This window comes from Psammomys obesus, unplaced genomic scaffold (assembly GCF_907164565.1).
Source record: "Psammomys obesus unplaced genomic scaffold, mPsaObe1.curated_primary_1811, whole genome shotgun sequence".
NCBI lineage: Eukaryota > Metazoa > Chordata > Mammalia > Rodentia > Muridae > Psammomys > Psammomys obesus.
The window spans coordinates 13,778,098-13,794,046 of NW_026586173.1; the positions used below are offsets into that span (position 1 = coordinate 13,778,098).

The window sequence follows — 15,949 nt, forward strand, 5'->3', positions numbered from 1 at the left end:
ACACTATTCTTAGGCTCACAAATGTGGTAGCTAGGGGACAACCTCCTCCCGACTCACATGACAATCCAGTACCAAGATACAGTGAAATCTTCAAAAATCCGCATGGCGAGCTGCCGGGCCTCTAGAACCCTGTTGGCGTTCCTAGGGGTGGAAGAGACTCAAGTCATACCCAGAGAAGCCCAGCTCCAGTCCCACCCCAGGCAAGACAGGCGCCCTCCACAAGAGGGCTGCCTTCTCACTTGGCGCCCTCCACTAGGTCTGTGATGTTCTTCCTGGTGCCGTGTCCATCCTCGTAGGTTGTCTCATTGCCCACCATGATGACCCCTTTGCTGGCGTGGATGGCCGGGAAGCACCGCCGGGCGACTGAGGGACCGGAAGACAGCTGTCAGGCTGAGTCCTTGCAGATCCCCCACTCTGCGCCCGGCCCTTGTGGGGTCCCCGGGACTCACAAGGTTTGCTGGGGATGATAACCGCTGGACACTCCCCATCTCGAAGCACCTCGGCCACACTCTGCAGACAGAATGGGAAGAAGGGAAACCCTGAGGACACCCTCCTGTGTCCCCTATCTGGGTCCCAAAGGGGTCTTCCTGCTCACTTTGCTGTTCCGGAAGCCGGGCATGCAGAACTGCTTGTAATACTCAAAGTCACGAGGCTCACGGGAGCTGTGCGCATTCAGAAAGGTGAGGAAGCGGTCTGGGCACTGCTGCACGCAGATCTGGGGAGGTGGAAGGAAGGAGGTGCGGATCAGGGCACTGACACCCCATCGGGACAGAGGCCCCACCTGATGCTCACGAGAGAGCGTGGGAAGCGTCAAGGGGAAGAGGTGGAACACTGACCTGAGGAGTGGGACACTGAAATTCCAGCAGGACCAGGGGGCTAACACACATCGCGATGTTGAAGTAAAACAAGAACGGTTTGTCCCTAGGGTGGGAGGAGGAGGAAAAGAGTTGGTGGAGACTTCTTACCTACTGGGCCCAGAGATGGCTCAAAGGGTTAGGGCCCTTGCCACCAGGCCTGCCAACCTGAGCTCCATCCCCGAGAATCACACTGATGGGAGAAAACCGATTCTCTGACCTCCACGTGGGTGTGGCCGCTTAAGTACACGAACGCAAATAAATGAATAAACTCACGCATTTTTTGTCCCCTTCTGCCCACAGAACTCGCCCCGGCTATCCGTGGGGTAGATCACCTTCCGAGGGTCTCCATGGGTCCAGGCTGTGGAGAGGACCAGAGATAGATCAACTCTGCCACTCCTCACCCACAGTGCACCCTGACCCGGGAGGCTGTGTCAGCCCCTCCCACGAGGACCCTCTCCCTTCCAGCATTTACCTATGATGCCCACGGCCACGTAGCCTACGATGGCCAGGAAGAGGAACACGCAGCAAATGACATCTGTGCAGCCCCTGGGAGCAGAGAAGCATCAGTGCATGTGAGCCTATACGCCTTCATTTTGTTTGCTTTGTTTTTTGAGGCTGGGTGTCTCTGTGTCGTCTTGGCTGTCCTGGGACTCACTCTGTAGACCAGGCTGGCCTCGAACTCAGAGATTCTCCTGCCCCTGCCTTCCAAGTGCTGGGATTAAAGGCGTGCACCACTGCCTGGCTTTTATCTTTTTTCTTAAGACTTATTTGCTTGCACATGAGTCTGCATCACACGTGTGCCTCATGCAAAGGCCAGAAACTGACATTGCAGCAAATACTCTTAACCACTGAGCCATCTCTCTGGCCTTACGTGCATGTCGATTGTCTGTGCACAGGCAGGATCCAGAAGAGTACACTGGAGCTACAGGCATTTGTGAGGTATGTGGCTCTCTAAGTGGGAGCTGAGAGCCAAACTCCTGTCCCCATGAGCAGACGAGCGCTCTCAGTCGCTGAGCCATCTCTCCAGTCCCCGATTGCCACACTTCTCGATCCACGCACTTAAGAACAAATTCCTCTGTGTGTATCGTGACTGTATGCACGTGCCTTTGAGGGGTCCGTTTTCTCTCCCCATCATGCAGGCTCCAGGAATTGAATGCAGGTCATCGGACTTGCTGGCAATGGTCCTTACTTGCTTGCTGAGCCACCTTACTGTCCCTTTGCTTTTTATTTATTTAAAACAGGGTCCCACACACTCAAGACTCCCCTCAAGCTTGCTATGTAGTCAAGTTCACTGTGAAGTCCTGATCCTCCTGCCTCCACTCTCTTGGGTTGCCTCATCATCCCTGGTGAGTTACTCAGGGCTGGGGCTAAAGACAGGGCTTCCTGCCTACTAGGTAGGTACTCTATCAGCTGTCTCCAGTCCTGGCTTTAGAAAAACAAAAAACTGGGGCTGGAGAGATGGCTCAGCAGTTAAAAGCATTGGCTGCTCTTCCAGAGGACCCGAGTTCAATTCCTAGCATCCACATGGTGCTTCATGACAATCATGCAGGGATATGACAGAGGTGTGCATGCAGACAGATCACTCAGACATGAAAAAAGAATACAGAAATTAATAAAAAAATTAGAAATCTGAGGTGCTTCAACAGTAAAAAGCATTCGTTTCAGGAGGCTTATGGTGGCAGTGGCGGGTACACGATTTTAGTCCCGGCACTCAGGAGGCAGAGGCAGGTGGATGTCTGAGTCCAAAGCCAGCCTGGTCTACAGAGAGAATTCCAGGTCAGTCAGAACCATGGAGAGGTACCCTGTCTCAGAAAATCGAAACAAACAAACAGCACCTACTGCTCTTCCAAAGGAGGAGGTTCAATTCTCAGTACCTACACTCCAGTTCCAGGGGATCTGAAGGCCTTTTCCGACCTCAGTGGGCGTCCATGCATGTGATGTACATACATACATACATACATACATACATACATACATACATACATGCAGGCAAACACACACATAAAATAAAACAAAATCTACCTACGATTTTGAGACAGGATCTCTGAAAGTCACTCAGGCAGACCTTCAACTTTATTATTATTATTATTATTATTATTATTATTATTATTATTATTATTATTTTACAAATAGTAACTAGGAGCTGGAGTGATGGGTCAGTAGTTAAGAGCTCTCTTTCAGAGGTCCTGAGTTCAATTCCCAGCAACCACATGGTGGCTCATAACCATCTGCAGTGGGATCTGACGCCCTCTTCTGGTGTTCATAAAGACAGAGTACTCATGTACCTAAAATCAGTAAATAATAATAACTAGTCAGGCCCTGCTGGCGTACGTCTTTAATCCCAGCCACAGGAAGCAGAGGTGGGTGGATCTCTGAGTTTGAGGGCAGACTGGTCTAGAGAGAGTTCCAGAATGGCTAAGACTACACAGAAAAACTCTGTCTTGAAAAACAAAAAACTAAATATAACACCCACCCACCCACACACACACACACACGAAATAAGAGCACTGGGTTTGATTCCTAGCATCTACCTGGAGACTCACAACCTTCTGTAACTCCAGTCCAAGGGGATCCAACCCCCATTCCAACCTCTTTGATACCAGCCAGGCAGGCAACGGACCACAGACATAAATGTGGGCAAAACATCCAAAAAGTTCTAGAGGCTCCGATACCCCCTCCCACCCCCATGTGGCACACATAAACACAGGCAGCCAAAATATTCAGACACATAAAATTAAGTCTAAAGCTTAATTTTAAAGGCACACGTCTTTAATCCCAGCACTCAGGGAGGCAGAGGCAGGTGATTGCTATGAGTCAGAGCCCAGCCTGGTCTACAAAATGAGTTCAGGAAAACCAAAGCTACACAGAGAAAGCCTGTTTTGAAAATACAAAACAAAACAAACCCCACAAAACTAACCAAACAAAGAAACAAACAAAAAATGAGGGTAGAAATGTCACACAGTGGTAGAACCCTTGCTTGCTACTGAAGCACGGGAGAGAAGGGAGCTAGGATGATGGCTCAGGAGACAGGGGCGAACTGTTGTGGATCCTTGGAACACATGAGAAAATCAACTCATGCAAGTTGTCCTCTAACACATGCACAGTGACAAATGCACACCACACCCACACATGCAGGCGTGCTCACATAAGTGTAAAAAAAATCCATGTACACATGCACAATGGATGCCTGGTGTGTGAGGCTCAGTTCCACTCAGACTCCACTGGGAGGATTCTAGGGCCTTAAGGAAACTAGCTTTCGAATCAGAGTGCAATGGTCTATCCTGCTTCGTGCAAGACCGTCCCCCCAGCTTTCCCCTCTGTCCCAGGAAGGGAGTGCTCCTACCTGTTGTAAATGGGTCCCTTGAAGGTGGGGTCGTATTTCTGAGGCGTCCCTGAAAGTCAACAGGATTAGGTAGGATGGGTGAGAAAATGACACAGCCGAAGAAACTGGAGACCCCGATCCCCTCAGCCACAAAGCGCGGAGTTCTATCTGCAGCTCACTTACAGGGGACTACAACCAAGCTCCGAGGTCATCGGAGACCATAGCAGGGACTACTGTCCATGGGGGTGACCAGCTGATTCATCAACCTGCTGTCACCCAGGGAGAATGCCTGGAAGGGCTTACAGGGACCAGAGCAAAAGAACGCAAAGTCCGCTGCGGAGAGGTACAGGTGTCCTAGAGATGTGTGCGGACCAGGTCCTCGGTAGAGGACAGAGGAATGGTTTCTGAGTCAGCTGTCGGAACCACTGGGGTGATGGGAGCTAGCATGGGGCAAAAGGCAATTGCTATTTCAGGGCAGTTCCTCCTGCATCCCTTTTGCAACCTTCCCTGACAGTCCAAGGTGCCCGCTGCTGTCCCCGGGGAGCTCAAGGAGAGCCCGCGTACCGTGCTTCCCGTAGTAATCCCGCGAATCCTTCCCCATTCCTACGGGGCAGCCCGGACGGCGCCCTGACGGCCCCGCACTCTCCCGGACCCAGCCGCAGCAGCCACCCGCAGCAGCTGCTCAGGCAGAGTGGCTGGCGGGACGGCCCAAACCGGTCAGACAGGCCCCAGCCAGAGAACCAAGGGGAGGGGCCGGCCAGGGGGCAGGGCCGGGTGGGGCCGCAGCTGCTCCTGCCACTCACTGGCGGCCAGATTTAGCCCTCCCTGCCCCCACTTCACCCAGCCCCCACCCGGGAGCCTGAGGTGGCTCCTCGGGACTCTGGTCTCATCCTCCACCCACCCACCCACCCACGAAGTAATGCATCCGAGGACACTTCTCGACCCTTAAATGTCACCCCGACCATTCCACCCCACAAGACGGAAACTGAGGCACAGCGGGAAGAGAAAACTGGCAGCCACCAAAATGGAAACATTTGGGCTAAAACTCAAATAAATGGATAAAAATAGCGGTCGACTGGCCATTCGTTTGTTTGAGAAAGTCTCCTAACCTGATGCTTAGGCTGGCATACAACTCACGGTTCAGCCGAGTATAGCCGAGTGTAACTACTCATCCTTGCGCCTCCACCTCCCCAGCGCTGGGATCAGATCAGTCAGAAGAGGCATCAGGTTCCCTGGAAACCCAAGCCGGGTCCTTTTCAAGAGCAGCCAGCGCTCTTAACCACTGAGCCATTTCTCAAGCCCTCTTATTTATTGACTGTTTTATTTTGATTCAGGGTCTCACTATGTAGCCTCTACCTCTCAAGGATACACCTGTTTCGGCCTCCAAAGTGCTGGGATGAAAGGCTCATGCCATCATGCCTGGCTGACTATTTATTTATTTATGTATATAGTTATATATGTATAGTTTACTCATATGTGTATGTATGTGAACGGGCGGGTGGGGCCATTTGCACATCTTTATAGGTACCCTAAGAGGTCAGCCTCTCCAGTCTTGTCAAAACAAGAAAGATGTGGCTACAGCAGAAGTGAGATCAAGTTCAAGACCAGTCTGGGATACAGAGTGATTTGGTCTCAGAACAAAAGCAGCAGGTAATATCAATCCTGGCCTCAGAGATCACCACAGGATGCCAGGGGTAAGCGGCTGGCACTAGGGCTTAAGGCTGCAAACTGACAGTCAGTGCAGGGGTCAACAGCAAGGGTCAGGACGGCACGCACAGTGGGGGTAGCTTTATACGGTTGGCAAGGATGTGTGTACACACACCAATTTATGTATGTTGTACATTTCCATGAGGGCACTCACCCCGCCAGGAGGCACACTGCAGAAGCAAGGCAGACGGTCGCTCTGATGTGCACTCTATCGCAAGTGTATGCTACGAGGACATTCAGTGTGCATGGTGAGAGTCCATACCCCTGTCCATACCCCTCATCACCACTACACACACTCAAACCCACCTCCAAACCACCCGGGGGCATGGCTTGGAGGTGGGGCCCTCCCTAGAATTCCCTAGTGAAAGACAGGGGTGGGGGTGGGGGTGGGGTGACTGGTTCAGCCCCTGCCTAGAATCCCACAGTGAGGGCTGGGGGTGTGGCTTATTGCCTAACACGTGCAAAGCATTGAGTTCTAGCTGAGCACCTTCACATTAATCTTACTACCTGCAGCTGCTACCTCAGAGTCTCGCACGCCCAGCTGGGCTCTGCTCTCTCATCAGCTGTCCCTAGACTCCTCCCCTCCTCCGGCTCACTGTAAGGAAGCCTTGGGTGACCCCTAAGCCACAGGCTTCGGCAAACAGGTGGGGCTAAAAACTCCAAGCCAAGAACTCCCAAAGAAACCCTGTGTTTCTGGAAGCCCCCAGCAGCCCTCACACTGGCTGGTCACACATCACCTAGATTTAGCTGTGGACGGAGTAAATTGGTCAGAGGCAACAAGCCGCTTCTGTTCCCAGCTGGACAGTATCTTGAGGACAAACAAAGACTTGCCCCTACCGACACATCACACCCTCAAGCCAAGACAGTCCTGACTTGGCTCCCTCACATGGGCTCACCCCGACCCCTGCCACTCTTCATGGAAGCCGCAGTGTCACCTCATCCTTGTCAAGGTCAGAGGCAAACCTCTGTCTCTCAACCTGACCTAGTAGGGTGGTGTCTGCTCCCTCTGTGCTGGGCTCAAGTGGAGCGGAGGAGGCTTGTTCTGTACCCAGTTCCTTTGTTTGAGATACAGCACTTAGTAGACTGATTTCTGTAAAGCCTTAGGTTCGATCCCCAACAACCTTTCTCCTAAAGGCTGGGCTTGGTGGCCTACAACTGCTACCCCATCACCTGAGAGGATGAGGCAGGGGACTGCCTTGAGTTGAGGCCACCCTGGGTTACATAGCTATACCCTGGCTGAAAAAAAAATTAAATACTTGGGGCTGGAGAGATGGCGCAGTGTTTAAGAGCGCTCGCTGTTCAGAGGAGTTCAGCTCCCAGCTAAATCCACAGCTTTGCCTGCAACTCCAGTTCCAGGAGATGGGACACCCTCTCCCTCCCTCTAAGGGCACCAAGCAGGAACATGGTGAACATATATACAGCCAGGTACTCACGCATACACATGAAAGTAAACAAATATTTTAAAAACTTTTTACATATTTATTTATTTATTTGGAGGAGAGGTTTTAAGACACAGGGTTTCTCTGTGTAGCCTTGGCTGTCCTGGAAGCTTTATAGACCAGGCTGGCCTCAAACTCAGATATCTATCTGCCTCTCCTCCTGACTGCTGGAATTAAGGGCATGTTTTAAACATGTTAAAACCTTGAGCAGGCCACTGTGGCACACAGTGTTAATCTCAGTGGACATCTGTGAGTTCCAGGCCAACCTAATTTACATAGTAAGTTTTAAGCCCATTAGGGAGACAAAACCAAACCAAGAATTTAAAGCTGCTGGCCCAATGTCACACACTTGTGACCCAGCATTAAGAAGGGGCCTGAGACTCTGGGAGGAGAGGCAGGCAGATCTCTGTGATTTTAAGGCCAGCCTGGTCTACAAAGAAAGTCCAGGATAGCCAGGGATACACACAGAGAAACCCTGTCTCAAAACCTTGTGTCAAAAAAAAAAAAAAAAAAAAAAAAAAAAGAAAGTGCCCAAGGAAGTTCTGGAGTTCATGGCTTGCCTCAGCTACATAGTAAACTGAGGGCCAGCCTCTACTACCTATTAAACAGAGGGTGAGCCTCAGCTACAGTTTTCAGTCCACAGATAAAGCAAAACTCTTTAAGTCAGTATGCCTGATATCTGAGTGGAAGAAAATAAATTTAACCTTGCCTTGCCTCAGAGGCACACAAATTCCACAAGAATTAATCATTTCAATACAGAAAACTATTAGAAGCATGAAGAAACGTCAGGAAACCATGTCTCTGATAGGAAGTCTGGTAGGGCAAGTGGGAGGCCAGATAAGGGAGTATTAGATGCCTGACGAGGGGAACAGCCATGTGACCACAGTCACTGGGAAGCCTTTCCACAGCTTTACAGGGGGAAGCCCATCCCTGCCAGGTCTCCTAAAGGATCCACCCCTAACTTAGGTTTGATGGGCAAGTGGGGGTCACTGAGGGTGACTGAGCATAGACCTGTTTAGGGAAGAGAAAGTCTCTGCTGTCTGGCAGCTGCCAGCTCTGTCCGTTACAGAAAAATGGAACTTGGATTAACCTTCAGACAGAATTTAGGATACAGAGATGGGGAGAAATGGCCTGGCAGACAGAGGTTCTTGCTGCCCAGGCCAATGAGCTGAGCTCCATCCCCAGGCCCCATACAGCAAGGGAAAGGCCTGACTCCTCCAAGTTAGCCTCTAGCCTCTGACCTCTGTGTGCATGCCATGATGTGAGCACGCCTGCCTGCAGGCCCCCACACGCATAACAGATAAGTGTAATTTTATTTAAATGTAGAGAGGGCACCAAAATGGGCTTGGCTCCAGACTGGCACTGGCCTCTTAGGAAAAATGAGAACATTCCTGTCACAATCTGATGGGTTCCAGTAGCTCTCATTAAGCTGAGCTGCCTGGAGATGAGAAGGGAGGGGAAGCTGCAAAAGTTTCTGATCTCGGAGGCTGATCCAACCCCTGCAGGATGGAGAAGGGCTGGGTCTTTGCAACCACAAAACCAGATAACACAAACAGAAAGCTGAGTGTGAGAGTGGGCAGAGGGAAGTGGCTAGAGCACCTGCCAAGGAGGCATGAAGCCCTTCTCCAGTCCTTGGGCTGAATAAATACAAGCTCCTCATCTCCCCCTGGGGAAGCAGAGGCTGCCTGAGGCTACAGCTAACCGGGCAGGACACTTGGAATGCAAGCATGGGGACACAAGTTTCAATTCCAAGACTCTGTTTAAGAAGTGAGGCACTAGGCTGGGCGCTGGGTTCGAGCAGTGATGTGAGGCTTTAATCCCAGCCCCCGGGGGCAGAGGCAGGCGGAGCTCTATGAATTTGAAGCCAGCCTGGTCTACAGAGTAGGTCAGCCAGGGCTACACAGGGAAACTCTGTTTGTGTAGGGGTGTGTCGGGGTTGAGACCACCACCACCACCACGGTGAAGTTCTGTTGTGTGTAGCAGTCTCCTCTACAGAGACTCCTCTGAGATGAGAGGCATTCCGTCCTGCAGGAAGGCCAACAACAAGCAGTCTCAAGAACTCACTGACCCTGACCGGCCAACAATAAAGCAGAGAGTGTAGACTCCCGGAGGGGAAAACTGCAAAGACTCTCAGACAACAAGAACTGCCTGAAGAGGTGCAGACCAGCTGAGGCACCTGGGAAGGACGCGATCCGACCTGCAGGCTGCGCAGTGCGCTCTGGGTTCCCAGCTCTTTGGGCGGTTGCTCATGCTGGGGTGGGCAGGCCTTACTGAAGCAGCTGTCTGTGAGTCATTTCTGCTCCTGCTCCGGGAAGCCCTCCCACATATTCCTGTAAGCGACCCTGTACACCTCAGGGCTCACCACGTTGGGTCTTTGGTATCTTTGGTCTGATGCAGGCTCCCTATGTGCGGTGGGTAGACAAGCGTGTTTCTTTTCCCCAGAAATGTTGTCATACCATGGGTATGAACTGGGCATGGCGGTGCATACTGTTTGATCTCAGCAAGCTCCAGGACAGCCAGGGCTACAGAGAAACCCTTCCTCAAAGCAAAACAAAACAAAACAAATGGTAGGCAGGTGCTCTACTCTCACATGCGCACACCACACACCTTGGCCTGGTGAGATGGCCCTGAGGAGAAGTCTTGCAGGATGCACTCTGCCTTATACTCGAAACTCAAGGCACAAATGTGCACAGAAAGAAATCATGTTGTTGTTGTTTTGTTTTTTTAAGGTGGTGTTATGTTGCCCTTGGTCTCTGACCAGCGCTGACAAGCTGCTGGAACAGATTCTACCAATCTACTGAGTCAAACCTTGCTCTTGGGGTGCCTTGACAGGTCACTGACTCCTACCTGTCCATTCCTCCAGGTTTGCCACTGGTTTGGCTTCTGGAGAATTTTAGAGTGCCCAGATTCAGGGCTTCTAAGCTTACATGTTTCTGTAACCAAACTTGGCCTCAATTTTCCTTACATGACAGATCCAAAATGAAACTTTTTAAATCACTGCCATCAATAAGATAAATGGAGGTTCCCATGTTCAAGTCTCTTCTTTGCTCCAAACCCTCCATCTCTGCTCGCTGTCCCAGAAGTTTCAAATGGACACCTAAAAGAATTTTTTCTTGGCTGGAGAGATGGCTCAGAGGTTAAGAGCACTGGGTGGTCTTCCAAAGGTCCTGAGTTCAATTCTCAGCAACCACATGGTGGTTCACAACCATCTATAATGTGATCTGGTGCCCTCTTCTGGCATGCAGGCACACATGCAGGCAGAATACTGAATGAATGAATGAATGAATGAATGAATGAATGAATAAAAGGGATTGTCTTCCTAACATAGGTTAACTTTGTCTTCTGCCCATATATGTGTCACAGTATCCTGCCGGTGTTTCTACTCCCAAGACAACACCAAAACAGACAGCTACCCACAGGTGCTCCAGCGTAACCTTGCAGACTTTGTCACTTTCCCTCCCAGCCACAGAGGTTCTCACAGGCCCTGGGCAGCATCAAAACAGCCTTTTCCTGGACTTGGCCAACATTTCAGCCTTTTGGCCTCCTATCGCCACCCCAATTTCAGCATGAAGTATCCAAAGATGATTGATTTCTTCACCCCTTATCCATTTATTATCAACAGAAGGCGGGAATGGTGTGCTTCAAGCCAGGGACAAACAGCTCCAAGTTCTCCCAGCATTCCTCAGTCCCTATCTGCTGCTGGGTGTGGCTGGCAAACCTCACCCTCTACCCTGAACCTTCCAGGGCAGGGACTCCCCCTCCTCCTCACCATGTAATCCAGATATTTTGATGCTCTTACTTTTATTTTTCTTTCTCTCTTACCCCCTTACACAGCGACCAAGAACCTACATTTATGTACTTTAACTTGCCTTGAGTGAGAAGCAAGTTCAATGTCCTTGTTCCCGCCTCGTCACCCCTCCCTAGCTCCTCATTTTTTTAATTAAACAAAAAGGGAGGAATGTTATGTTGTTGTGCAGGAAATTCAACTGGCCTGCCCTCAGGGGCCTTTAGGGTCCTATCAGTGTCCTCCATCACCACCCGTGCCCTATGTCATCACCTGGCCCAGGTGCTCCAGATATCACTTGTCTGCCATTCCCAGCTGCTCTCTCTCTCTGCTCCCGTCCTCCACTCTGACTTTTCTCTCTTGCTCCCCACCACCATGCTCTTTTTCTTTTCCTCTAACTTCTCTCCCCATTCCTTCCCCCAAATAAATCTCTTCATATCCAGATCTGTTGAGTACGTGGCATTTTTAAATATGTCCTAACAGGTAGTCTCTCTTCATAGCCCTGGCTGTCCTGGAACTCACTATAATCAGACTAGCTAATATTTACAGAGATTTGCCTATCTTTGCCTCTTGAATGCTGGGATTAAAGGCCTGCTCTACCATGCCTAGCACAATACTTTTTTTTTTTTTTTTTTTTTCAAAATTTGACTAAGCTATGGGACACCTTGTCGAAATAATTTAAAAACCAAGAAGGGAACCAGAGACATGGTTCAGCCGTTATGAGTTCAAACAGCTCTTATAGAAGACCTAAGTTCCTGTAACTCTAGCTCCAGGGGATCAAACACCTCTGGCCTCCTCTGGTAAGCACACACGGGTTTGGGGGGGGGGGGTAGTGAGGAAAAATGAAAATAGAAAAGAAAAAGCTAACTTAAATGTAACCTTGCTTGACACAAGGGTAAACTGCAGTCACTTAAGTCCCACTGCTGGTCACTGACAGTGACATGGTTTGGGCTGCGGCAAAGCCCTCCAGTGTCTAGTCCGGAATTTCTCTGGTAGATCCTGCTGGTGGGGGAGAAGGCAGTCTGTGCCCTCTGCAGCTCTAATCCCCACCGGGAGGTATTAAGACAATGACCAGATACAGACCCGGGGGCCTTCGGGAGGTGATTAGGAGAAGGAACATTTGCCTCGGGGTTGGGCCCTGGGGCTTTATAATAGAGCCGGGTGTGGTGGCATAAGCCTGCCATCCTTTCTACTGAGGAGGTGGAGGAGGGAGTGGGACAAGTTCGGGCACAGAAAGTGCAAGGCCACCCCTAACACAGTCATTCTCTTTCCACACAGTGGCTGCCACACACACCTGCCTCAACCTCCTGCTGCCTTACCCTACCCACGTGCCTGTACCTTGAACTGTGAGCCAGAACAAACCATTTCTCCTTGTTAATCCCACCACCACCGAAATAGGTCAGCCTTCCAGTGTGACTCAGCACCCAGTGCCTAGACTCTACCATGGAGGGCTGGGGGCGTGGCTCGGTGGGAGAGCACTAGCCTAGTGTCCCCAGGCTAGCTAGTTTTATGTCAATTTGACACAGGCTACAGTCATCTAAGAAAGAACCTCAACTGAGAAAATACCCCTGTGGTGGCTATTCTGTGATGCTTGTGAGCCTGACCACATCTGGAACAAACTTGGAGGATACACCTGTGAGAAATTTTTGCTTAATTTGAAGTAGGAAGTTTCACTTCTAATCCAGATCTTTAATGTAGGAAGACACACTTTTAATCCAGATCTTTCATTCAGGTCTAACCTGGGCCTTGCCTTCTGCTGGAAGCCTGTAAACTAACATGGAAAAAGGAAGCTCTTACTCTTTGCCTGCTTGCCCTTCCCTTGCTAACAAATCCATTCCTTCACTGGCATTGGAGCCTACTTCAGGACTGCAGCTTCTACTGCAGACCAGACCAGCTGAGGCATCCAGCCTCACAGACCAAGCAATTTCTGGATTCTTGGTCTTTCTGCTCATAGCCAGCCATTGAAGCCTGTAAATCATTATATATATATATATATAATCATTATATATATATATATATATATATATAGAGAGAGAGAGAGAGAGAGAGAGATTCATTCTGTAAGTTCTGTTACTTTAGACTCTAGAAAATCCTGACTAATACAGCCTCCATAAGATCTGGCTGCATCTGTTTGTTTTTTGAGATAAGGTTTCCCTGTGTACCCTTGGCTGTATTGGAACTTGCTCTGGAGACAAGGCTGGTCTCAAACTCACAGAGACCAGTCTGCCTCTGCCTCGTGAGTACTGGGAGGCATTTTCTTAGTTATTGATGGGGGAGGGCCCAGCACACTGTGGACAGAGACACCCTTGGGCTGGTGGTCCTGGGTTTTATAAGAAATCGGGCTGAGTAAACCACTGGGGAGCAAGCCAAGAGGCAACATCCCTCCATAGCCTCTGTGTCAGCTCTTTCCTCCAAGTTTCTGCCTGATTTGAGTTCCTGCCTTGGCTTTCTCCAATGGACTGTGACTTAAGACATATCAGCCAAACAAAACAAACAAACAAACAAACAAATAAACCAACCCTTTCCTCCCCAAGTTGCTTTTGGTCATGGTGTTTCATCACAGCAAAGGTAAACTGTAACTAAGACAACCCTCCAGTAAGGTATGGGGCTCAGTGATAGATCTCCTACCTAGAGTACCCTAATGAGGGGCTGAAGGCGTGTCTCTAAGGAAGAGCATTTGTCTTTCATGGCGGTGGACCTGGGTTCCAACCCTAGCATGGTAAAGCAGAAAACAAAAACAAAACACAGCACACAGGTGTGGTTTCACTGACTCTCAGGCCCTGCCTCTGATTTCTTCTACAAGAAAATGATCCCTGGATAAAGCCTTGTGACCCTGTGCCACACTGGAAGCTAACTCCTAGCCTGGTGTTAAGAGCCAGGGAAAGGCAAGGTGGGGCTGCTGGATTGTGGAAACAGTGGAGGGAGGTCCTGCCAACCTGGACAGGAGGGCTTATCTACCCAGGCCCAGTGGGTGTGGGAGATGATAAGAGAACTAACACAGGCAGTCTGTCACGACGCTTTTGCCAGGACATCAAGTGGCGCCCAGCCCCCACACCTCCCACACTGGCGAAGTCAAGGGCTCCACTGTCCGAAGCCTCACCTACACAGAAGTCTGGGCCTGGCCCAGAGAATGGAGATCTTGTCCTTCTGACAAGGACTCCGGGGGCAGGGCCTATGAAGTGAAGTGAAGGAGAGAGTTGGGCCTGTTGGCTGATGCCTGTAATTCCAATACTCCAGTAATGGAAGCAGAAGGATGATAAATTTGAGACCAGTTGAGGCTGCAGAGTGAATTCTAGACCAGCCTGAGCTAAGTAAGTTAATCAATTAAATTACATAATAATTCATAAAGTAATTAAAAGCTGGACATGCCCTTAGGTAGTGCATGCCCTTAAGCCCAGCGCTTGGGAGGCAGAGGCAGGCAGATCTCAGTGAGTTGGAGGCCCACCCAGTTACATATTGATTACCGGACACTCAGGGTTAAGTAGAGCGACCCTGTCTCAGAAAAGTGAATGAATGAAAGAATAAATATAATAGAAGCTCACCGTATCATGGGTGGAGCCCTGGCTTTGCATTCTGAAATGAGACCCCTGGCCTTGCATGCAGAGACCCGAGAAACCTGGGGCTTTCCCCAGCACCTCATCAGCTGAGCAGGGTGGGCCATGCCTGTCACTCCAGCCTTCAGAAAGTGAAGGGAAGCGGGTCAGGAGTTCAAAGCCAGTCCTGGCTAAATAGTTTGAGGGCAGCCTGGGTCACCAGAGACCCTTCAATTCAGATTTAAAAAACAAAAAAAAACTCGGAAAATGGGGGGAGATGAATGAAGCAACCACTCTTAAGCCCTCAGCCTCACTTCCTCTCCTGGAGGAGTATTTCCCCTTTCTCTCCTTTCAGAAGCTGTGTGCAATCTACAGACCCCGCACATCCGCCACCCTCTGTCTCCCATGTGTTTGGTGCTGGAATGAACCAAAGGAACGTCACACTGTCTTGCCACAGCGCCTCCCCCACACCCCTCGTCTCATCTCCCATATCTTCCTCTTGGCTAATTCACAGGGTAACAAAACTGCTTTGTTCCTCCTCCCCCGGAGGGCTGACCTCCTCCTTGGACAAAGCTACAAAGTATACATTTAAAATGTTGTTAATTAGAGCTATCCATTTTAGTTTGCCTGAGAGTCTTGCCTGCATATGTATCTTTTCACAATGGATATATACATATATTTATGGTATATACCTATGGATGGATGTATATATGGATAGTAGGGACTCACAAGGCCCCACCCCTCTCTGGGGATTGACAGGTAGTAACTGTTGCTGGGGAGGGAGAGACATTCCTCTGTGGTGTGACCACTGGTAAGGAGCCGACAGCCCTATAAACAGCCCCTCACCCACGCTCTGTAAGCAATCGCCACCACTCTCTGGGTCACACACACACACACACAAAAAAAAAAAAAAAAAAAGAAAAGAAAAGAAAAAAGACATGAAAGTAAAAGAGGGATTGGTTGGGAAGAGGGAGGGGTCAGCAGGAGTGGGCAAGGATGGGGGGTGGCGGGTGATGATCTAAGTGCCATGCGGATATTATAAAAATGCAATGGGGCTGGGCCGACGAGCCAGCAGTTAAGAGCACTTGCTGGGCCCTGGCTGCCCTGGAACTCACTATGTGGACCAGGCTGGCCTTGAACTCAGAGATCTGCCTGCTTCTGCCTCCCAGTGCTGGAACTGAAGATGTGTACCACCACACACACAGCTCTTATTTACTTATTTCTATACATGGGCACCGACGTGTGTGATGTGTGTGCCTGGGCTTATGTGTACCATTGCTTGGAGGAGGATGTGAAATCCTATAGAC

The 15,949-nt window shown here is 50.1% G+C and overlaps 1 protein-coding gene across 3 annotated transcripts in view; it reads right to left on the reverse strand.

Moving 5' to 3' along the window:
* Slc44a2 (solute carrier family 44 member 2) overlaps nt 1-15,949 on the reverse strand; it is a 32,110-nt gene that overhangs the window by 12,403 nt on the left and 3,758 nt on the right. For 2 of the 3 annotated variants that reach the window (XM_055601410.1, XM_055601408.1), the window contains exons 1-9: nt 4,744-4,780; nt 4,201-4,249; nt 1,330-1,403; nt 1,131-1,215; nt 837-921; nt 596-715; nt 450-510; nt 240-363; nt 58-141 (exon numbers count right to left, since the gene is read on the reverse strand). In XM_055601410.1, coding sequence (XP_055457385.1) covers nt 58-141; nt 240-363; nt 450-510; nt 596-715; nt 837-921; nt 1,131-1,215; nt 1,330-1,403; nt 4,201-4,249; nt 4,744-4,780 — 719 coding nt within the window. Of the gene's footprint in view, nt 1-57; nt 142-239; nt 364-449; nt 511-595; nt 716-836; nt 922-1,130; nt 1,216-1,329; nt 1,404-4,200; nt 4,250-4,743; nt 4,781-15,949 lie in introns of those variants that run through there. The other variant, XM_055601409.1, reaches the window with a different exon arrangement.